Raw genomic sequence first — 24,069 nt, 5'->3', positions numbered from 1 at the left:
GGTGAGCCTGTCCTGGTGGGGACGGGTTTAGAAGAGAAAGCTAGAGTGGAACTACTGAACAAAATGGTCGAGTTGAGAAAGTCAAGAAAGACCAGAGAAGACAAATGTAAAGACAGCTCTACTCCGAAACAGAAAACTGACAATAAAATAATTAAGTGTACAAGGGGGGATAAGGTAGGAACTAGTAATATGATTAAAAGTACTAATATCCTTAAGGCTCGAGCAGGGGGGAGGCAAGAGTTGGCTGGAGAAAAGGAAGTTGAATCAGTGATGATACCAATGACGCCCCCAAGCAAAGACGTGAGGTCTCGCAAGAGGAAGAGAGATGTGGAGGGAATGGGCAGTCCTTCAGCTGACGCGGTCTCGGAAAAAGACTTGAGAGAGACGGCTCCCATGGTTCTGGCGCGATGGAAAACGGCAGCCTACAAGAGTAGCTACGAACCGAGGAAACTGCTCGACATAGAAAAAGAAATGGAGAATCCCACTAGTTCAGTGACGGAGGAGGATTTCAAACCTCAAAGAATAAAAATGAAGCGAGGTTCGACGAGCGGGCAGACCTGGGAAGTAGATGTTGGCAAAGAGTGGGTCTCAAGTGAACATCACGCTGTCGGGAAGCAAGTGACCAGTGATCCACTTGAGAAAAGTAAAACCAGAAACACCTCCCGACCATGGTGGATAGCTCTCGAGACATTGAAGGAGATGGAAGGCTGTTTGAAGAAGTTGAACAGTGGAGTGGCTCGCAAACGATACAGCTGGGCCACCCAGCAGAAGGCTGAGGTCAACAAGATAGAGTTGGCAAACCAGCTGAAGAGATCCTGGCAGAACTTATTGAAGGATCATTTTGAAGAGGCGATGAGGACATCCTCATCGGCACCACCACTGATGGCGAATCCCTTTATCAGGACTGCAAGACAACTGATGTTCGCGTGGAGCCTGTTGGGGATAGAGCTGGAAACGCTGACTTCATACGACAAGTTGAAGCTGGGAGGAAAAAATCTAGAGATATACCGAATGTTGATGCAGCACGTTGCCAAGGACAACTCAGGCTTGAGTCTGGCAAGGAGGAAGGATGCAACCTGTTTCTTGAGGTGGACGATGTCGATGATGACTGACAGTACCATCCTAGCATGTCATCAGAAAGCAGTCGCAAGCAAGACGTTGGAAAGGAGAGTCTCCACAGTCATCTTGAATGTGTATCAGAGCACTGGGATAGAGAGGGAGGATGGTTCTAGGCAATCTCTGGAGAACCATAGGAAGTTGGATGAGATACGGAGGTTCTACAACAAGAAGTTCGAAGAGGAGCACGACGTTCACCGCAACCTGGCTTCGTCAGGGGAGTACTTGAAACTCAACAGAAAGGGAGAGTACCAATATGTTTCTGGAGTAATGGGAATGGCGTACAACCCCTTCTTGGACCTGGAAGCTGGAGGAGCCAACAGAAATTATGAAGTGGCGGAGCTGTTGAAGTTCTGGACAGAGAAGATAGTGGAGATAGACGTTGTGGAGAGAGAGAGACCTAGCCTGGGTCTGGTTCTTGAGGGGATGCCGGGAGTGATAAGTGTACCACGCTCAAGTAAAAGAGTGGAGCTAAAAATGGGTGATGGGAGTGGCGTGTTGATCACGAACCTGGGAGTGGTATGGAAATTACTCAGACCTTCCTGGTGTCCACATCCCCATGCAAGTATGATTGAGGAGGTCACTGAGCGGGTGAGATTGGCACCGACAGAGGATGAGGACTTGGCGATCTTGAGCATAGTACACAAACTGATCTTGCCTCAGGTGAAAGAATCAAGTGAGGTGACGAGTGGAACAGAGCCGGTGAGGAGGATGGAGCCGGGCAGTTTTCTTGATTCGACATGCAGTAACGGCGAACATATTTGTGATGGACGATTATGCGTCAGGATACAATCTTTCCAGAAAGAGGACCTCACTACCTGGTTTGAAGATATCACTGAAAGGGAGAAGAGTGAGGTACAGATAGTGGCTGAATGTTACGCGAGGACCACCGTGAACCTAGCGACAGCCTTGGGATTCTTCTCAAGAATGTGCAGTCTCCAGTCACTGGAGAGGCTAGAGTCAGAACATCACATGGTGACCGCGTTAAGCGTGGAATCATGGCCCGGAGTGCTACAAGTGAACCAGAAGCACATCAAGAGTTGGAAGATCGGACTCGAGGCAGAGATGGGATTTCCCATGAGCGAAGCCTATGGATTGCCTCTAAATGCAAAATCCTTAGTGGGATCAGTGTTGGCTAACCTATGTGGGAGCCACTATCCACTACACATGGCGATGGTGGAGGTGTCCAGCCAGAGGGTGATGATAGACAAAGCCTTCTCAGTGCCCAAGTGCGTGAGACTAGCTCGGATGTCACACCACTCACACAAGCTATTGAGGAAGATCCGAGGAGCAGTACCAAAGGAGCAAAGAGATGACTTGAGTGAAATCTGGGGTGAAGAACTTCTAGGCTTGGAGAGCGAAAATGCAAGTGATCATGGGAAGCAGAACGTGGTGGGGAAACCCGCAGTAGGTGCTTCAAGCTCGGAAGAAGTCGACGTGGTGCATGAGAAAATGATGGAACTTGAGCCTCTCCTAGAAGCTTCGGGAGAACGCAACCTTAGAAGCATCGACCTCACGCATGGGGATTGTCCATGCCACTGTCTGGCGCAGACAGTGTGGTACCCGGACCGCGCCAATCTCTGTCTGATCTGGGACGTAGAAGAAATTAAGTCGCTAGGACTACCGGAGTATCGACAAAAGGTGACCATCTTAGTGGTAAGCACGATGCTGGCTCTGAGATGGATTGAGGAGAATATAGCGAAGTACAGAGAATCGAGAGCGCCAACAGCTGAATCGATTTATGCGATAGATTACAGCAGGAGACTGGAGTTGTTCGAGACTGCATGCAAGGTATTCGCCATACCAGTGCAAGTCAGACACATATGGAGCCGCCTGAGATTCTTTCCTTGGTTTCGTGCGACGTTAACATCCTGGTTGTATGCAGTGACAAAGAACCACATGAGGAAACATCAGAAGGAATATCGACAATTCCAAGCTGAAATAGGGCCAGATGCCTTTAAGAGACCTCTGCTAACCCATCGAAACGCAATCACGGCGGGGTGGAAAAGAGTAGGCAGAATATCCAGAGACAATTCTAGAGCGAGGGAAACGATACTGGAGGAGGACCTGGCGAGGAATGTGAGCTTGAGTCTTCATAACTCCTTCTGCTTGAACCGGGAGTCGAAGGTGAAAGGCCTACCAAGTCAATTGAAAAGGTTGCAAGAGCAGAGAGAGTGGATGCGAGCCTATGAACAGCTGAAGGCCTGGGAGGAAATTGTGATTAGCTCCGATGACGAAGAGGCACTATTGGAACAAATTACAGTGCCAAGAACACCGGTATCAGGTACCTCGAAGGCGAAGAACATGAGGTGAGCCAGTGGCTCGAAAGGAAATTCTAGAGTCTTGAGTCTTGAGAGGGAGGGGGCTTGAGCGTGAACTTGGATAAAATCTGGGTTCACGGAAAAGAAATTTTAGACGAATAAGATATTGTTATTAATATGATAGATCTAGTATATAAATCAAATTGATGCATGACAATTCTCTGACTGAAATAGGACAAAAGAAATTTTAAAAATTACCAGCTTAAAAAGCGGGGATTCATGGGTGCAGGTGTATGCAGATTTTGATTGCTGTTTAGCGGTAGTGTGAAAATTTTATATGGTCGTGAATTTTGCAAGGTAGATAAACTTAAGTCCGATGCAAACTTCTGTAAATGACCACTGGCACTGTATCTTGAGCAACACTCGGTTCTCTGGGACTTATTGGCAGATGACGACACACGATGAGGACATCGATCTCGAGTCCGGGGAGTATGTGCCAGTCGGTCATGTCTAGGGGTTTGACCTTGAGAAATACGCAATTTTGGAGTGAAATTTTAATTTTGCAAAATTCGAATTGAGCATGTCATGCTCAATTTTCTCGAACCAACTGAAAATGAAAAAGTCAGAAATCAGAACACCCGAATTAACAATTGCGGGAAACTACTCAAGAAAAAGGCAGGAAATTGCTATTCGCAATTTCTCGATACGAAATATCAAGAGAGTAGAGCTGTCTTGTCCTGAAAACAGGAGAATCGAATACGGACTTGAGACAGAACAATTATTCGAATGGAAAGGAGTGGACTCTGAATGGAAGAGTGGACAACTCGAGTGTCCAAAGGGTTCATTCAGAGACTTTGATTCTAGAGACAAAAACTTACTTCTGTTATTGAAACTAATTGGCCTTAAAACTTATTTAGTTATGTTACTTAATTCTCAAGCTGCTCAGTTATAACTTACTCCTCATATTCAAGTGCGTCGATATGTAAGTTCCAATTTAAATTTCTCGAGTGCATTTTATGATAGTTATGTTGAGATAAGGCGAGTTTTAGGTTGATCCATCTGAAATGGATCAAAGTTCCACTGTCCAATAAAAAGTAACTAAGCGGATTGTTCCGACCCGGTTTTTAACGGCGTTCATGTATTTTGGGTATCCCGAGACCTAAGTATGGGGACGTTTTTATTTCTAGAGTGGGGGGGGGGGGGTATTTTGGTAGTGGCCTTTAAGCTGTAATGGGTTCCAGTCTCATGTCGCAAGCGAACCGAATTGGCTCCGACCGTTCTTGAGGCGGAAAAACACAAGAGATAGTGTCCCTGACTCTTGAGCCAATGGTTATAGGGCCTATTTTTCTTAAGCCTCATATGTGACTAAAGTAGGCGACTGTTACATTTCTACTAGTATCGATAATAGTTTATACTAATTTGTTCAAATCATGATACTAGCATAGCTGTTTCGACAATCGTTCTTCGGTCGAGTCAAATATGCTAATTAACGTATTTGCTCGTCTCTTTGATGTACTTGTTAACGTCAAAGTTTCCGACTAAAACACGACAACGTTTGACTTGGTTTTCTTACTATTTGTACCACAAAATTACTTGAAGGCGTGTCACGGAGCAGCATAGCAGATAAGTAAATTCGTTAGAGGATAGCCGAAAAATTATTTCGTTGCCGGATAGCCAAAATTTTGGATCTACTTAACCGTTGCCCCCATTTCAAGATAGGATTGCTGTTTGAAACTGCTGAAAGCCCCCAGTTTAAGATGAAAATTCTTAAAATCAAAGATTATTGTTACGAAATTGCTTGTCTAATGTACGTGTCAACAAACTCGCTTCTGTGTACATCAACCGTTTTTTTCAGAGGCAATCCTGGCAATAATTCTTTTCATTTTGACGAATAAATTGTTGAATTCAATTTTTCTGATTGACTTGAGTTTTTGAACAAGATAAATTTTAAACTAGTACTCGATATTGGTATCGATATTAGTATGCTTTTTCGATACTAGTATTTTGTCAACACTTCTATCAAACCTATGGTGGTGTGCTTTCAAGGTACACTCAGTATTTGAAAATAGGTCATACAAGTATGACTGATCAAAAACTATTAAGGCCGAGATTTGTCGTATTAGAAAAAAAACTTTGGAGTTTTCAACCATGTTTTGTGGTGCTGTCAGGGAACTCCTAGAGGTCGCAAGTTTGACCTATTATTGAACTAATTTATACCGATGGTTAATTCAAAACCTTTTCCCCCAAAAAATTATTGAACTTCTGAATTTTTGTTTCTGAGCTACAATTTTTAGGTATTTTTTCAAATTTTCGAGTTTTTATCAATTAATAGCTGATTGATGCCGAAAACTTCATTTTAAAAAGCATAAAAGGAGCATAAGTATGCTGTCGGTTTGTGGGGTCTTTTTTTTAGTTTAAAGTTTCGCAAATCTTATAAAATCAGTAGTTTTGGAGATGTGACTATTTGAGTGAAAAATAACCTAAAAAATTACTAAATAAATTGTTTAAATAATGAAATAGAAAACCCTGATGACCCTGAAAACCCAATTTATATTTACTGTTGTCGACGATTTTTGTGATTATTTTAGGAAGTTCCTTTAATATTCAACAATCTATTTGAAGCACCGTAAGTGCGAGTCATGCGCTAGTGCGATTGTAGCTCAGTTCCATTAAGTTAGCTCTACTTAAAATTTTAAGTAAGCTTGGCTTAAAAATGTCTTATTTTTCAGTATTATTCTGGTACTCATATATTACGCTACTGCAAGTTTAATATCGCTCTTCTATTTATTCACCTCATATTTAGCTGTCTCGTCTGCTCGTGAGCTCAATTAATCATTAACCCTGCAAAATATCCAAATCTATCAATATTATCCAGAATCTTCGAATCTTAACAACTGATTGATTTATTTACTCAGCAATTTTGATCCAGCATGGTTGTAGAAAATACCGAGTCAGGCGTTACGGATTTAGTAAACAATGGGGAAGTTGTGGAAAAACAGGAGGTGAAGGTTGAATCCGATGATTCTAAGAAAGATTGCTGCGAAACAGTTGCCACAAAAGAAAATGAAGTAGTGAAACCAGGAAAATCGACAGATCTCATTGAGGAGGCTGACCTTAACGGACAAAAAGAGGTGAAAAAGGACGAAGTGTTAGAATCGAGTCCAGTACCGAAGCAAGGTGATGATTCTGCTGTCGGAGAGAGCATGAATAGTGACTCATTCATGAGTCCCGACGAGTACGACGATCACGATGAAATACCACTCACGGGGACGATTTATCACGGGGACGATTTATCTGGAGAGAAGTTGAGTAAAACTAACTTGTATATTAGAGGTCTTAGTCCAGATTTCAACGACCGAAAGCTGTTTGATTTGTGCAAAAGATTTGGACAAATAGTTTCGACTAAAGCAATTATGCATAAGCAGAGCTTAGTGTGCAAAGGTTATGGGTTCGTGGATTTCTCGACTGAAGAAGAAGCTAAAAAGGCGGTTATTGAGTTGCAACAAGAAGGAATTCCTGCGCAGATGGCTCGTCAACAGGAACAGGATTTGACTAATATTTACATTTCAAACTTGCCAAAGGGATTTGACGAGAAAAAGCTAGAAGAGGTGTTCCAGAATCTAGGAACTGTAGTCTCCACCAGGATTTTGAGGGACCAGAGTGGAAATACGAAACGTGTTGGATTTGTGAGAATGGAAACGCAGGAAATGTGTGAAAAGGTAATCGCTCAAGTGCATAATAAGCCCTTGGAAGGCTATCCGGAGTGCAAACTGCTGTGCAAATTCGCAGATGCGGGAAAGAGACGCAAACCAATCTACGGAGCTGGCGGGGCTTACGACCATTATGATGCGTATCATCAACATAATCATCATAGCTATAACTATTCCAATCATCAAAGTGCCTATACATCATACTATGCCAACTTCCCTAAAGGGTACCAGGGAGCTACCTCCAACTCGCATCCTTCTGTCAACGGATCTTCGCCCGCAGGAGTCCCGTGGTCTGCAGCAGCATCGGGACCCGCATTCGGTTTGAGTCCTCTTGCATCCACGGGAGCGCTCAACTACTACAACCTGTTACTTGCTAACTCTGCTTTCGGAGCCGTCCCTAACAACTCGGCCGCTGGTGGTGCTAACTCGCTGCTGTCTGCCAACCCGCTGGCTGCCGCTGCAACCCTGGGAGGTGCACCCTACTTCCAGAATCAGGCGGCGGCCCAGCAGGTGCAATTGAACTCGTCATCTGCCAACGCGAATAATGCAAACGTGGCCAATAGTGCAATCGGACATAGTCCCAGCCACTCTGGCTCATTTCTGGTGAATTCTGCCGCTAATCACAACCAATTTTCCGAAGGTAAAGGAATCCTCGGATCTTTCAATTACAATTGCTCATGACTTTTTGCGTAGTCATGCAGCTCTTCTACCGGTTTTCCAACGCATGCAATTTTATGCAATTTTTCGTACTTAAACATCGATCTTATTGTGTAACCTTCTCGAGATTTTTCGAAGTTGTATATAAGGACTAAACGTGTTTGTGACCGAGTTTTAGCCATATGCCAATTTTTAGACAATTGCTCAATGTGGACAAAAGAAAAGATCCCAGAAATTAGCATGAGGTAGGGAATGGTAAAAGTGGGAAATTTTTGAGACGTCTAATAAAGTTTTCTCAAATAATAAGAAGCATATAGATATCATCTCCAAATATCTAATCGAAGGTTTCATTTGTTTCAGCTTCCAATATGCATAGTGCTTCCCAGTCTAATAATGGAGTGGCATCTTTAAATCAGAATCTCTCTCATGGACCCAACAGTCAGTCGAACTCCCTTGGTAATAGCATGAACGGGGTAGACTTGAATGCGCTCTATCAACAACAGTCTACCAATGCCCAGCAACTAATCTCAAACTTGTCCCATTCGATGAACCAAATGTCATTTCCGGGAAGCAATCAACGCCATGGACAAACTCAGAACCAATCAGGAGGCAATGGTAGGAACGGTGGCAATGCATCCAACATGTTCTACCCCGGACAGGGCCAGGGAATGATGAATGGGGCATCTTCGCCTCTGGATGGTGCCCAAAATGGCGGATCAAATGGGTTCCCGGGAAACACTCCCCCGAACGGAGAGGAGTTGCAGCAACATTTGAAGGTGTCCAACGGTTTCAGTCTGAATGGAAACTCAAACGGCAATGGATTCAATGGACATAACCAGTTAGTCGAAATCATATCTCGTTCTATTAGCTGTTACTGCTACTTTTATATTTGTTGCAAATGAACAAATTTCGTAAACACATGTGTCGAAAAACATAATTTCATGATGGTTGTTTGGAAACATGCATTTCAAAGCGAAGATCGAATCGTGCTCTCCAAAAATAAAATCAAAACTAACAGAACTTTGTTTTAAATGTTGATTTGCTTTTGACAATTCCCAGCGAAAGAAGTTTTTCTTAAATAGAGCTCATTATATCAACCAAAAGCCAATTATGACGACCTTTAAATGATGAGTAATTTACGGTAATTCAGTTTGTTCTATGAACATAGTTAAATTGCGCAATGAAAATAATTGCTTCATTCGCATAAACAATCAGTCGGATTTGAGTTATTAACGCTTTTACAACTGCAGGTTGCCATTTTTGTTTCGGATCGAAAGGCTAAACGCAGTACTCAGTAATTTCATCTACGTCTATTTTAATGAAATTTATATATTGGTTTTTTATATATTGGTTTTTTACATTTCAGTTTTTCGGCGTCCGGTGGAAATGGAAACGGGGGCATGAATGGACAACACTATTGGGCCGCCTTGCAGCAACAGGGTGCGGCGGCCGCTGCCGCAGTTCCAAACAGCGCCGCTGTGGCCGCATACGCAGCAGCTCTGGCCTCTCAGAATGCAGCTGGAGGTCTCCAGATGAATGGGAACGGAGGCACTGGATCCAACGGGGACCACTTGGGAGGACCTGCGTCACAATCTGGTGCAAATGCAAACAGCTTGCATATGATGTCGATGGGAAGAAACGGACCCAACGTGTCATCTTCTTCAGGCCAGCTTCAATATTAGCTGCTCAACGTCTAAACCTTAAATGATATTAGTCTAAGGTGTTTTCTATGATGCTTGGAAGTATAAATGACGGTTGTAGGATTGCCTGCGGGTGATTTTGAAGTGTGCCGTGCAGTAATTAACTCAGCGGCAGTTTTGCAGACCTAAAAGAGAGGAGACTTTAGCCTCAGTAGCTACTATGTACTGTAGATTTCGTTAGACCACAAAATGGACTTTAAGAAAGAGTTACAAATTATGTCAGCAAATGTTTATTATAATATTTCATGCGCTTTGATGTCTTTATTTTCTTCGGAGCAGAAGTTTACAAATATTCTATCAAACTTTTCTTCAGCTTGGCTCATCCGATGAGTCATGCAACCACTCTTTTTCTCATCTCACACATTCCGCGAAAGACTTATCAGTGTTCTTCAAATTTTTATCTTTTCGGTTTCGGGGCTTTTCTGCTCACTGTAAATGTCAAATTTTCTATACTTCATTTTGTTTGAGCTGTTTTGTTCACCGCAAAGAACATGACAAATTATCTCAACTGGGCATATGCTAAAGTATGGCCTACGCAAATTTATATTTTTCATTTCTGTTGAATTTGATCAATTTGCCAAATTTCTTTTCCAGATTCTCGATTTGCTTTGTGACTGGCTAAAAAGTTTTATCTCGATTTATGTTGTGTCGTCGTGACTTGATACAGGACCCCTAACAGTGACCTTTTAGTTATTGATAGTCAGAATCGTGTTAAGGGTCCAATCTTATAAATTTGTATTTCTTCAATTTCATTTCTTTGATATAATCTTGATTCAATTATTTCTTGTGATCATTTTTGAAGCCGTTTAAAATCGAATACTTTGACCAAATTTCCTTCTGTTGCTAATCGAACTCGTTTTGTGATTTCGTATTGACGGGCATCAGGAATTGCTAATCGTCATAGCTCGCTCTCCTTTTCTTTCGAAGTTGCAAACTTAGTTTGATTCGGTTTTTCATTTTGAAGATGTTGTAAATTGGAGTCTGTTATATTGTCTTTGTCCAAAAGAACTCTTTGTCAGAATTTATATTTTACAAATGATCTATTTTGCTTTGATCTACCTCTTCAATTCATATTTGCTTTGATCTCTCAAAACTACGTGTTACTAAAATTAAAATGTAACTGAAGTTCAAGTTTGAAAACGGTTTCACGTTGTTTGAAATTTAGTAGGCGACGAATGTTTGAAATTGTTTGTCGCCCGTCGTTTAATTTCGCCCGATTAATTTGATCACCAATTGTTGATTGTGGGTAATTTTTCTGAATTTACATTTTTATTCTAGCTTACTCTTTTGTACAAACGCTTGTCGATTGACTTTACACCGGCTGGCGAAAAAGAGCAGTACACGTGGAAGCAGGGGCGCTTTTAGGAGGTGTATTTGACGGTTACATGACAAAAGATCCCTTACCTTAAGATCCCAAACGAGAAGATCCCAGTCAATAAGATACCATTCCAAAAGATACCTCGTTCTAAAATCGCCCACGACATAAGATACCATAATAAAATAACAAAGAACCTGAGAATTGAAAATAAAGCGGTTAATCGATCAAAGCAAAAACAAAGCGTCGGTTAAAATCAAAGCAACGGCAAAAATTTTGCTGCACAAATTTCGAACATGAATGACCTTGCTAATCACTTGGCCTTTAAAATGAAACTCAAACTTCAAAACAGCTTAGACTATAATTGAACTTGAAAAGGATTTCCAATTAATCAAAACCAACTTTGCTAAAAATGGCCTGATTTTCCAGACAATTCAAGTCGGTACAAAATTGAAATTGAGTTTTTGCAAAATTCTAAAGCTTTCAAATCATTTTCATTGCGAATCACTTGCCGTTCTATTTGATAAAAAATATCAATTCTCAATTTTGATCAACTTTTTTTCGCTAGGCGCAATACTCAAAGGGCCGTCAGGCCCCTACCCCCAACCTAGCCTCCCGTCAATAAGAGCAATTGCTCTGGGATCAAATTGCTAGAGACAGCATTTTTGAATGCGAGTCGTAGTATTGCGTTTCGGCGTTCTCCGGGAGGGTGCAAGGAGACGTCTATAAAAAAGTTGATCAAACAATTTTAAATTTAGGAAAAATTAGGCAAAAACTATAACAAAATTTAATAGGTTAAATGGGCAAGTGAACGGATATAAGACAATAAGTTAGAGTCTGTGTATGAACTTGTTATCTGTTGAACTTTTTCATTCAGATCACGGTACTTCTTCCGGGATAAGTTGATAGTGCCGCTGGATGCCTTCAAAATGTTGAACTTTTGATTGTAGGAATCCAGTTGAATTTTTTCGAGAAACGTATGTATTGAAGGATGGCTGCCTTGAAACAAAGCGGTTACACCTAGATGCCACCCTTCAACTGCATTTGTGGTTCGGGCTAGACCACACACAGCATTTTGATAATGGTTCCAAAGAGAAATAGGAAAAAGTGTTTTTCGGCCAATCAAATCCCCTCTAATGTAAGTTTTTTGGAAATAAGCAGTGAGCTCGTCTAATTTTTCGAGATCGTTTTGTGAAATATCCAGTTTGGTTGCCACACTGGTTGCCACACTGCATATTTCCTCAATGACTAGGTCGAACCCGATTTCCACTTTTGACTCCGGAACAAAACTAAGCGCAGGAATCATATTCAGCGCCAAAACTAGCTCGCTGTTTGATTCGTACGTCTTTTTCAGGCCCAATTCGGATATTTTTCGCATAAAACTCTGACAGAGGTGAAAATAGCATCCCTTAATGTCAGTTTCGTAATGAGAGGTAAAAGCACTCAGAGCCGCAATTTCAAAGTCGATCAAAATTCTTTCCGGGGTTACGTCACCGATAAGCGATTTGAGTGCGGTTAGGAATTTGTTATAGGTTGATAAGCGCTTATTGCTAAGCAGAGCGTAAACGCAAGGTGGATAAAACCCGCCAATCTGGATGTGTACAGTGTACAGCTGGTAAAACTGACTGGGGCAAATTTTGAAAGTACCGTCTACAAGCCAGGTTTTGTTGTACAATTTAAGTGCATTGAGGTTCTCAAGGTCGCCAAAAATTAATATGCGCTCCGTATCTTGTTTTCCGCTATCAAAAAGACAAAATTGCTTAAAACGATCGGGTATTTCGAAATGACGGTCATCTGTGGCAATAGTGGGCAGGGATGTCGTTTGTTTACTTCTGTTTAAAGTTCGCGTTAGCGCCGACCGGGAGGGCAAAGACAGTTGGGTTGCTTTTTCGTCCTGCACCAATTGCAAACTAGCTGCGATTATCTGACTGTTTACTGGATTTAATTGATTCCTAACTGTCTCCTTCATTTGTTGAACTAGTTGCCGAGCTTCTGAGCGTCCTGCGTTGAGCTCATGACTATGCTCGTTGCTCTGTGAGATTATATCGCTCCCAGAAGTGATTAAAGTTTTCGGGCATTTATACGATCTCCATTTGCTGCAGCGCCAGTGTGTCGTTGTCTTCGTATCGCGTTTCTTTTGAAATTCATGGCCATCAAGAATAATCAAAGTTTGGCCTTTTTGTGAGGTTCCCCAAGTAAAAGAATTCATTTTTGACTTATCAATGAGTTAAAGAGGGAGATAATGAATGCAGAGTGTATACATTTTCAATTAAGTTGTTCTAATTCAATGCCATATTAACACTAAATTAAACACATGTTGGCACTATGTTAATCCCAAAAATGAGTCCAGTTTAAATTTAGTTATCTTAAATTTGCATTGTTTTTCAATAGCGCGAACCTAATTGAGGTATCATTACTCTAGATTTATTTCTGCTTACACTTTGATCATGATTTTTGTTCATAATTCATGGGATCTTTTTAATTGGCATGGGATTTTATGGTATGGGCGATTTTTATACAAGGGATCTTTTGGTATGGTATCTTTTGTCATGGGAGCTTTTGGTATGGTATCTTTTGTCCTGACACCGTATTTGACCCCCTGAATTGCCCTATTTTCCGACACTCGTTTTTGGTATATCAATCGTAAGATTTTGAGGGGAGCGGGTGGCTCTAAAAAACCGCGATTTGTTAGTAAAAACACCCTCCTAAAACTGAGCAAATACGGCAATTTGAGCCCATTTTTCAGAAATATTTCTGTGGCGCCAAAAATTGTGTCCAAGTTTGGTCATTATAAATATTTTAAGAGTGCTCGGTAAATCATTTTGATGGACCTGAAAAAACTTAGAATTTAGAATTTTTTGAGATACCGCCTTCTCTCGATAAAATCTTAGATCCGCCCCCTGCTTGACCGTTAGCGTTTGCTCTTTTTTTTCGTTTTTAAGTGGTAGGGGGAGGGGGGTTGTATAATTGACCTGATGCTTTGCTGTCGAATAGGTTGATGCTGAAAAATATCACTGTCACTTTGGTGCAATTTCTGTAATTGCATCGCCATCTATTCACCAGGTTTTTGTGGGCTGGTCAAAAATGAAAAGCAATCAATGTCAAGGAAATGAACTCTTGTAGCTAAGATTTCAGTTCAGGAGTAATACTCCATCCACTTCTATTTTTAAACATGCGTCGACGAATGTTAATTGGACGCCAATTGACTATCGTCTCAGGATGAACTAGTGACGCAAACGAGTCTTCAAGACTAGAAAATGCCCTCCCTCCATGATAGTGATCTCGAAATGGTAATCAACTCTCTTTTGTTCACATGCCATCCTTGCCTTTGATCATTTTACTTGATGTTCTTCAGTAATGCTTTAATATTTCCTGGCGCGTTGTAATTTGTGGTAAATTAGCGGCCAAAATGGTTTTGAAATCTGAGACCAATTTAGGTCTAAAACGGACATTTTTGGGGGCACTTGGTTCCTGTGACGCAGGAAGCTGCGAGGCACGTGAAAAGAGGGAAGGAAATAGATTGGAAAGGCTAAGTAAGGAAAGATGGATGGATTAATAATTCATTTCTTATTTTCTACTACTGTCGCTTTGGAGCAAATACGATTCTTAACTGATGCTGCTTTTTTTACTCGTTACATGAAGAAAAATATCAGTGTTGATATGGAGTCACAAAATGTACAGTAGAATGAGTTAATACTAAATAAGCGTTCAATTGAAAAGAGCTTCACACAAAAAGACACAATTCTTTTTAACAAGAATGAAGATTCATTTGTTGTCTTGTGCTTAGTTTTTTATTGAGTAAAATAAAATCATGCTTAAATGTTACCATCTTTGGCTAATGGAGTTGGAAAATTGAAAAGAGAAGCCTACGTAAAAATATTTACAAGCCCACGTTTTTTGGTATGAAAGGCGTGGAAAGTGAAAACTACCCTTTATCTTTTTTTCATTTTGCTAAAATAAAAACATGCTCGGGGCAATTCCGCATTTAAAATGTCAAATTGAGTTTTTTAATTTTCAAACGAACTATTACAGAACAAAGAACAAATTTTATCAAATTGTTTTCAGCCTTGAAAATAACAACGCGGTACATTGAAGGAAGGCAAAAACGTGCCAAAAGAGTAAAATCTACCTAAGCAAGTTATCAAGTAAAATATATCAAAGGAAAGATGAACGGATCAATTTCTGGAAATTGGCTTGCTGATATTATATTCCAAACACTCGCTAACACTGAAAAAATATTGCTAATGTGATATTGGCGCGGGTGGGGGAGGTTTTAGCTTCAATTTAAATTAAAATGGTTTGTGAATGACTAAAGGTCTAAACTCTAATTAAGTTTTTATCCCAACTAACTTAATCAGCTGAGGGGATGATGGTAGTTTGTATAATATTAAATAAATTACGAGATTTTAAATTTAAAAATTGAAGATTTTAAGAAGGGAATATTTTCTTCATTTTGTAAAACAAAATTCAGTCAAAAAATTTCCATCCTGGAAGAACACCAAAAAGAGGTTTTTTTTGGATGAAATTTCATCTAATAAGAAAACGAGTTTTTGTGATACAGAAAATTCTTGTAATGCTGGAAGCGTAGTTCGAAATTTTAATAAAAAGCGACCAATTGAAAGCTGTTGATCATAGCATGGATGGAAGAACCCTTAAATTTATCCTTTGCTAGTGTCATTTGAACCTTCATTCTTTTGTTAATTTCGGTACAATAGAGTGTGGAGTTGACAAATTCTGCGAATTTCGCTTTGACATCACAATTGGTTGTTATTTTTTAAGACTTGTCTAGCTCATTGGAACATAATAAAATTCACTGAAGCATGCGCAGGAAAGGAAAGGAACTAGTCTTTTAATGCTATAATGAGCAATAAGCTATTCCGTAAGTCATGACGCACAATAGAACATGCGCGTAAATATTAAATTGACGCCGCCAATGACACAAAAAACGCTGTTTTCACTAAATGAGATGAATTTTGAGAAAAGGATGTAATTTAATGTGGTTTTATTATTAAGTGCTTGAGCCAGTAGGAGATTAAAAATAGTTCCATGCATCTGTACTACCGATGCACTTCTGTGTTCATTTTTAAAAAATGAAAACAAGGATGCTTGTAAAAAAAAGTTTAAGATTAAGAATAAGGGAAGGAGCATATTATAAAAAATGTAGGTGTTTTATTGATTTTTTTATGTAAAGAAAGCCATCTTCATGCTTAAGTTAATTATTTTGCCCATGCGTGTGTATGGTCTAGATTTTTCTCAGGGGCGACAGCGAGGAGCAAATTATCAAAAATTAGGTGGATCAAAATGATTTTTCGAATAGGTAGACCAAAATGATTGTTCTTAAAAGACTATAAAGACCCTCTTTGCTTGAATCTTCTGCTCATCCGCCAAATTTAAGAAGGAACAAGTCAATAGTGCCTTTTTGGGCACTTACTGAATGTTTTGACCTGAAAGTTTCGTTTTTACGAGCGCATCCTAAAAGTTAACTACGTTTTATATATATACACCGGCAAATTGAAGAAGCATATATATGCGCCATAAGACAAAATTTTGTCGATCGGCCGAAACTTTCGTAAAAATAGTTTCAAACCACCATCCAATCTATCTAAATACGCTACTATTCGTACATAATGCGTTAAAAATATATTTTTACTTCCGCTTTGGTCCTTGGAGTTTTGATCAAGTATTTGCAGCTCAAATACTCTCCAGTTTGTTTCTTTTCATTGAGTTTTACTCAAATTAAGGATATGCTTTTTATAAATTTAGTTCATTACAATAGCATTTTAAAATATAAATCTGCCTCTTTTGTCAAATAATTTCACAAAGTTGCGTAATTTGATTCAAATTTCAAAAGTAATTTTGAATAGGAACATCTCATCTATTGTATTTTATATCTTGTTCTCACAATCTATCATATTTCCGATAAGTACTACCATGTAACTCATAAACAGACGCACAGACTGTGAGTTATACCAACATACATACGCATTATGACCAAGTGCCATCTATAAACAGATAGACTTAAGTTAAATTTGATCAATTCGAGAGCAGAAAAATTACAGTCTTACTTGTTCATCGTCTAAGTTCATCGTCTTACTTGAGTCAATTAAGTGTAATTTAACTCATAGTGATACTATAACTACTATCGTTAATAACAACTATGCGTTGTGTAGTATACAGAACTATGACTACGACGATGCCGTACTAACTTCAGTTTTCATGCTTACATGTGCTCTAAGTTATGAACAGATTGTTTTCTGTGATGGTATGATAAATGTTGCAAACGTATTAGAATTAGTTAGAGGTCAAAACTATTTCCCTCACCTTTTCGCAAAGGGGGGGGGATTCGTTACTAGGTTCAAATTTTAATTAACTTAACCATTGAATTATTTCTTTAAAGGAGTGGCAATTCGTTACTAGATAACCTTGGGGCGATAGTTAAAGAGCTCCAACTGTTGAAATCAGAAGCTCAAAAAAATCCCTGCTAAGCTTGAATTCCATTTGAAATTCATGTGGTGACATGTCTTTTTTTCGAACTAATGCATGTCCGATTAGTCTGAGGATTCAAACATTTAAACTGACTTTTTTCCCTTATAAACCCGAAATTGTTGACCAGTAAATTAATCAATTAATGGGGCAAACAGCTGCTATTTATTATAGTTATGAACTTAACGATAGCTTGGACCGAAGCTATAGTTTTAATGTCAGAGAAGCCAAAATATGAGATGCCAATTACGCCCGAAACCATAATTGAAATTGTCATCGACTCTTTATCAAACAAATGTCTCGTCGATGAAGTTTCCTTTTAATTAAATCAAAGTGAAGATCTGTTAATTTGATTAGTGATTCTGTTTGCAATGCTCTTGCACTTGGGAAAATTTAAAAAAAAATCGGTTTCATTTTTGTAGAAGTCGTTTTTGCTATAGTCCAGAAATGAGTAAGATTGGCAGTGGACTAGGGTCGATGTTTTCCACGCCATTTAAGGTATCAACAAAAACTCATCGGTGATGGAATCGGGTATCATATTGAAACCACTATCAGTTGCTAGCATAATCGTATCCGGAAAAAAATCGTCTCAGTCTGCATTTTTATTGAGCCAACATGTTGAATGCGTTTTTAAATGAAAAATAAAAAAATTAATAAAATAGAGAGATCAAAAGTTGATCATAATCCGACCACACGCACACACTTATGAAAAACTACAAAAAATGTTCTTTTGAAAAAAAGTGGCGTTTTTTTCTGCAAGGATTGATGAAAAGTTGTTTAAATACTTTAAATAGTGAAGAAAGCTCTAAGAGAAGTTTTCAGAACTAGTTTTCAAAGATGCGAACTAAGTTTTTTTCTGCTTTAATGATACGTTTCAGTCTAGTTTCGTTCGAGTAAAGCGAGCAAGTAAGTCTCATAAGACCTACTTGCTCGAAATTAGGCAAAAAAAAACGATATTTCCAAACCGGTTTTTCTCGACACGGGTAATTTTTGTACGGCCATTCGAATTTGAACAAAGCTTTGAAAATGTAAAGGTCAGACTACTCCAAATTCACACAGAATAATTGAAGAGAAGTCATCTAGACAAAAGTAATTTGGCTCACCGAACTGAAGATTATGGTTTTAGAGTGATTTAAATCGATTAACCAAGTACACTTTGGTAACGGTATTGGATTTCAAATTATTTTAATAGTTCGGTTCCTGTGGGAAGTTTTGAACCAATTTAATTGTCTAAAATATTCACTGAACAGTTTTCGATTGATTTTGATATGGTCTGACAAGAAACAAAATAAATCGAGTTTTGAGGTTGTAAGAAAGGGAAAAGTTTGTAGCTTCGAGCAATTTTCAAGCTATTTTTAGTTTCGTTTTGCTCCAAAGGTTGCGCAACTATTTGTTCTCAAGAAATTTCGCCTTCAGTGTAACAACAAACAATAAGGAAAAGTTTTTCGTCGTAAACTACTGGATTCAGAGATTTCTTAAAGATTTTGCAATCATTGGGTTCCTCTGGTGATTAAAAATAGATTAAATCGAAATTTTTCAATTGCTTGTCGCAAAATTAACTTTTAAGTGCAATTTTGTAAAGCAAATTAACATCGAAATGGATATACTCAATTTGGATAAAAATAGAAGTTGCACAAAAATCGTGATAACAGCCCGAAATAATTACTGAAAGCAGGTTTTTGAAAGCACTCAAAAATTCTAAGTATATTTTAAATAGGTTAATTTAAAAAATGGATTGAAATCATTGGGTGCAGGCAGTTTTCTTTTTCCCTCTGAAGTTGCTTGTTTTAGCACAATTTTTTGCAAAGTTATTCGCTGCATTTAAACTGCCTGAGCTACCTTGGCTTAATTAAAACAAATTAACTGCTGCTTATGAGGTCCATTGCTACTTAAGAACGCTATTTAATGATATTGTTTATACAGTCGTAGTGACCGAGCGGGAAAAGTACACAGATCGAGGTGAAAGATTTGCGAAAAAATTCCACGATAGTGTAAATGTCGCCGTTGGCGAATTTTTCTATAGTTGAATTATTCCAAGCCTCGTACTGCGTTTTGTTGTGTACAAAGAGCTCCAGTTAGTTTATTTGAGTGGAAAAAACGAAGCAATTTTCTCCTGGAGGTTTCTCGATTTTTCCCAGCAAAGAGTCTTAAAATGAACATATAACCACAGAAGTGCTTTCAAACATATTACTTCTTTTATGAATGCACTTCGTTTGTTTTAATTTTTTCTGCCTGTCGTGAGGCGACCTTCGGTACCTCGTTATTTACTTGTTCTTTTGCAGTCCTACTGCGGATTGATGTTAATTATACTAACCGAGGTCATTGCGCTAATCTATACACAATACCACGCAGAGCGTGTTCATTCCTTTTCTGATATCTATATTGTTTTGCTAGATAATCTTTATTCAACTTAAACTCATGATCATTCAGGATAAACGTCCTATTCCAAGAATATATTTGAAACCAAACAACAAAGTGATTCAAGTAACAAATTATTCAATTCTAAAACAATTTACTTATTGTTCAACAACCAAGTTTTCATTCTAAAACCTCGGCAAATCTCATGGCGCAGCCAGCAGGATTCGAACCTGCGCGTGCAAATCACGTCTAATTTCCAATCAGGGGTAGAATTCGAGCTATCATAAACAAGGACATCACATCTTTCAACAAGCTTGATTCGTATATGGCCCAATTCTGGCCTAAAGCAGCTGTGGTTAATAACTGTGTAGTTATTGATAACAAATTGGCCATACCCGAACCTCTTCGACAAGCCGTGCTGACTCGTCTGCACCAATCTCACCCGGGACAAGAGGCTATGATGGCGGCCTCTGAATATCTCTGGTGGCCATATATGAACCGTCAGATCATCGATACGTGCGAGAAATGCCGTGAATGCACCTTGTTTGGTAAGAATCTTAAACCCGCGTCAACTTTTAACACTGCGCAACCTTTGCCTGTTCTGTCTGAACCTAATCAGGAATTACAACTAGATTTTGCTGGTCCTATACTTGATGATAAAGGGTCTAAGATCTTTCTTTTGGTAGCAATCGATCGGTTCTCTAAGTTTCCTTCAGCTCTTATTTCTAAAACTACTGGGGCTAAGAAGGTTACTAATTTCCTTGAATCTTACGTTCGTATCCATGGTCTACCTCAGTCTATCAGAATGGATCATGGTTCAGGTTTTAAAAATAACTTGGTGCAAGAGTTTTGCTCTAGCAGAGGTATTAAACATGTCCTCTCGCCGGTCGGAGATCATAGAGGCAGTGGTTTGGTTGAACGAACGATTCAGACAATCAAGAGAAAACTGGGTGTTGCAAAACTTGATCCTAATTTCAAAAACTTTAAGAAAACGATTCAACAAATACTTGAGAACATTCGCAAGAGTAATCATTCGGTGCTTAAGAAATCACCTTTTGAATTGCATTTTGGTCGTAAACCTAATACTTAATGGTCTCAGGCGCGTAATAATGTTGTCAAATCTGATACTTCAGCCCAAGGACTGGAGCGCAACCTCCTTACGCCAGACCAGATTGCCAGCCAAGATTACAGCAGAGACAGGGCAAAAGTTGTTCCGCGCGGTAGCACTAGTCCAACAGTTCCTCCCCGCTTCAAACCCTTGTTCTCGCGGGACGGAAATGTGGCAGATAGTGAACCCTACAAGGCGTTGGCGGAACTGGCTCGGGCGGCGAATGAATGGTCGCAATTCAAACGAAACCTTTCACCAGATGGGGGAAAAAGGTCCTCAAGGAGCTAGCAACCCGGCATTCGGACCTCGCTCATTCCCTCATGTCAGGACTCAATCACAACACTCTCCGCTTCCCGGCAATAGTAACACCTCCGGGGGCACAAGTAAGCCCCAGGCGTGCACCAGCTGTGCAACCCCGTCGCCTCTCAAAAACAAGTAAATTAGAAAACCTTCTAATGTCTGATCCTAGTCGAGTTAAAGTCTTTAGGAAAATTATTGATCGTCAATCGGGGAAAGCCTCTTTATAAATTGATAAAATTTAAGATTGTTCGTGTTACGAATCACACCTATGTTACCGACAATGGGAAAGTTTACCGGAAAAATTATATCTGTCTCAAACCTAATTATCGGTCTACCGTTTCAGTTGCTCCAAACACTCTAGGTGAGTGCCTCCAAACCTCGAATTCTACCTCTCGGGATGCAATTAAAAGGCCTCTTACACGGTCTCAGCCTGTGCTAATAGAACAACGGCCAAACAATCCAACTCTCTCTACTCCGATGGTGGATCTCACAGTTGACTCTTCCAAGGAAAGCTCAGTTGGATCCAACGGTGGTCTTCAAGCGGTTCATGATTCTTCTCCTATCGGAAAACGCCAGATGCTTCAGTGTGACTCACCTCCGGTCAGGTTTGCTCCTCAGTCTAGCTCTACATCGCAGCTCCACACTTTAACAAGTGCTACCTGCTCGTTACCGACCGCCTCTACCGCAAAACTTGAAGGTTCGTTAACTTCGCCTCAACCGCGGACTTCACATTGTGCTGTTTCTTCTTCGACCGTTCACCTTGGTCCTACCCGTCCTGGAATTATTATCTCTTCACCAGACATAGTGTCGCCACAGGGTCTGGTTCTTCCCTCTCATTCAGCGTCATCAGAGCTGCCCTCCTCCTACCCTTTGCTTTCTCTACCTGCTCAACCAGTGGTTGACGATGCCGAGTCAGTCCGGGCGTCACATCGTAGTAAGAAGCCTACTCAGTTTTTTGGCGATCCGTTGCGGCATTCTGTCGAATCCGTCGAGGAGGACCAAAATTGCCCTCTGAAACGGTGATAGTAACTTCAGTCAAATCAGTTGAGGAGGACCCCAATTTGCCCTCTGAAACGGTGTTAGCGTCTTCGTCTTCACCACGAAAACCCCTCATTCGGGATCATTTTCCACCTGGACCTTCAGCGACGACGTCTCCCCCTCTCGCTCATGCGAAAGAAGCTACTGGAAAGGATTGACTATATGTCCAGTTTAAAACTCTATTAAACTCATTCAAACTCCTTCATGTTATCTTGTTTTTTCTGATTCACTGTACAGCATTTGTGTGGGATAGGGGGGCTATCAATCATTTGCTCGTCTGGGTGCAGTTTTATTATCTCTCTAACTTTGGGTTGTTTCTCAAAATTTTTTCTCCCGCGGGGAATGTCGTGAGGCGACCTTCGGTACCTCGTTATTTACTTGTTCTTTTGCAGTCCTCTTGCAGATTGATGTTAATTATACTAACCGAGGTCATTGCGCTAATCTATCTACAATACCACGCAGAGCGTGTTCATTCCTTTTCTGATATCTATATTGTTTTGCTAGATAATCTTTATTCATCTTAAACTCATGATCTTTCAGGATAAACTTCCCCTTCCAAGCATATATTTGAAACCAAGCAACAAAGTGATTCAAGTAACAAATTATTCAATTCTAAAACAATTTACTTATTGTTCAACAACCAAGTTTTCATTCTAAAACCTCGGCAAATCTCACTGCTAAAATTTGCGTCTTTTATTACGAAAGCAAAAACGGCGCTAAAATCCTAATCAATTTCTAGTATCGAAAATAGGTCTTGATTTTTAGTATTCAGAGTGGAATAAAAAAACTTATTAATTAATTCAGTTTTGCTAAATTGGAATAATTTTTTATTACAAAATTTTCAATCATAAATGAATATATTTTTTTTCAAAATATTATAAAAAAAATTTTAAATCTTCGAAAAAAACTTTCTATTTTTTTACATTTGTTCAACTTTCTGTTAGCTATATTTTGTTTTCGCTACTGAAAAATAAACTTAAAAATACTGATGCAAAAAATTGCCACAGTTTCAAAGCTTGCGATTAGCCAGCGTTATTAAATCGCTATGCAGATTTTTTCGGGTTACCAGCTTGCTTAACAACACGGGCACTCCGTTTATGCGCTATCAGGTTAAAATTTTTGAAAAATTGAACTAAATTACCGGTCTAATGCTACTACTGCCAGTACTTTTTAAAAGTTATATCAGTACTCTTGCTATCGATAACTAAATCAATTTTCTTGTCTTCTTTCGCAAACCTGGCATTGAAGTAACAACTACGCCTAGGCTGGATAATGTCATGTGTTCGAATCTAGGCAGGTCTATTTTCTTAGGTCAAATTTTTCCGTTTCGAAGAAATTTTTGGCGTATCGTTGGTCTGATGTTTTGTCGACTTAGTTGCTGCATTCCGCAATTTTCTTGCTTAACAAAATATTTAAATCATATGATAGTCTGCCTGTAATCAAATTCAAGTTATTTTAGTTTTTCCGGCACACTATTGTTTTGATAAAAACACAACACCTGAGGTGGTAAAGGTCCTATCTGATCAAAAACCGTTTTTTTTTTCAAAAAGGAAATTTTTCTTTTCACAAAATGTTGAAATGTCATTTCTGCTAGTCTCAAGTTGGCTTAGACGCTTTCTTATGAATTTTGCTGTTCGTTATGAAATTTTTACTGTAATTGAAAGAGTTATGTTTTGCTACTGTAATTTGTAAATTTGTTACGTTTGTAGCTTTTTTTTGTATTAAAACTTGTTTTGTACTCATTTTTTTCGGCTTATGCTCTGCTGAATAGTTGATCTAACAGCGGTGATTTAAAACACAAATATAATTTTATAGTTTTGCGTGCTTCCAGAGGGAGAGCAAAAATAGTTAGATTTTCAGAACTTTCAAAAATTTAGCATTTAACAGCAATTATGCTCAACGTGAGTCTAATGAATTTTTGTCGGTTCAGTTGTTGCTTGATAAATGCTATAAATATTCAAATTTCTTCTTAAATGCCAGTCAATGTGTTTGTTGTCGTGTGTTCGTCAATTTGAGCATCATC

General features: G+C 39.3%; 3 protein-coding genes across 3 annotated transcripts in view; 2 read left to right on the top strand and 1 right to left on the bottom strand.

Annotated features, from left to right (window-relative positions):
- The window catches only part of LOC134844719 (stress-70 protein, mitochondrial-like), a 531,301-nt gene that overhangs the window by 70,788 nt on the left and 436,444 nt on the right, over positions 1-24,069 (bottom strand).
- The window catches only part of LOC134843663 (zinc finger FYVE domain-containing protein 9-like), a 412,805-nt gene that overhangs the window by 67,540 nt on the left and 321,196 nt on the right, over positions 1-24,069 (top strand). The window lies entirely within an intron of this gene.
- LOC134844105 (probable WRKY transcription factor protein 1) lies at positions 6,075-10,721 on the top strand. The gene is made up of 3 exons (XM_063860590.1): positions 6,075-7,727; positions 8,105-8,582; positions 9,111-10,721. The coding sequence occupies exons 1-3, from the start codon at positions 6,308-6,310 to the stop codon at positions 9,424-9,426; spliced, it is 2,214 nt and encodes a 737-aa protein (XP_063716660.1). The 5' UTR covers positions 6,075-6,307; the 3' UTR covers positions 9,427-10,721.

Source organism: Symsagittifera roscoffensis, chromosome 4 (assembly GCF_963678635.1).
Source record: "Symsagittifera roscoffensis chromosome 4, txSymRosc1.1, whole genome shotgun sequence".
NCBI lineage: Eukaryota > Metazoa > Xenacoelomorpha > Acoela > Convolutidae > Symsagittifera > Symsagittifera roscoffensis.
This window is presented reverse-complemented; position numbering and strand designations above follow the sequence as displayed.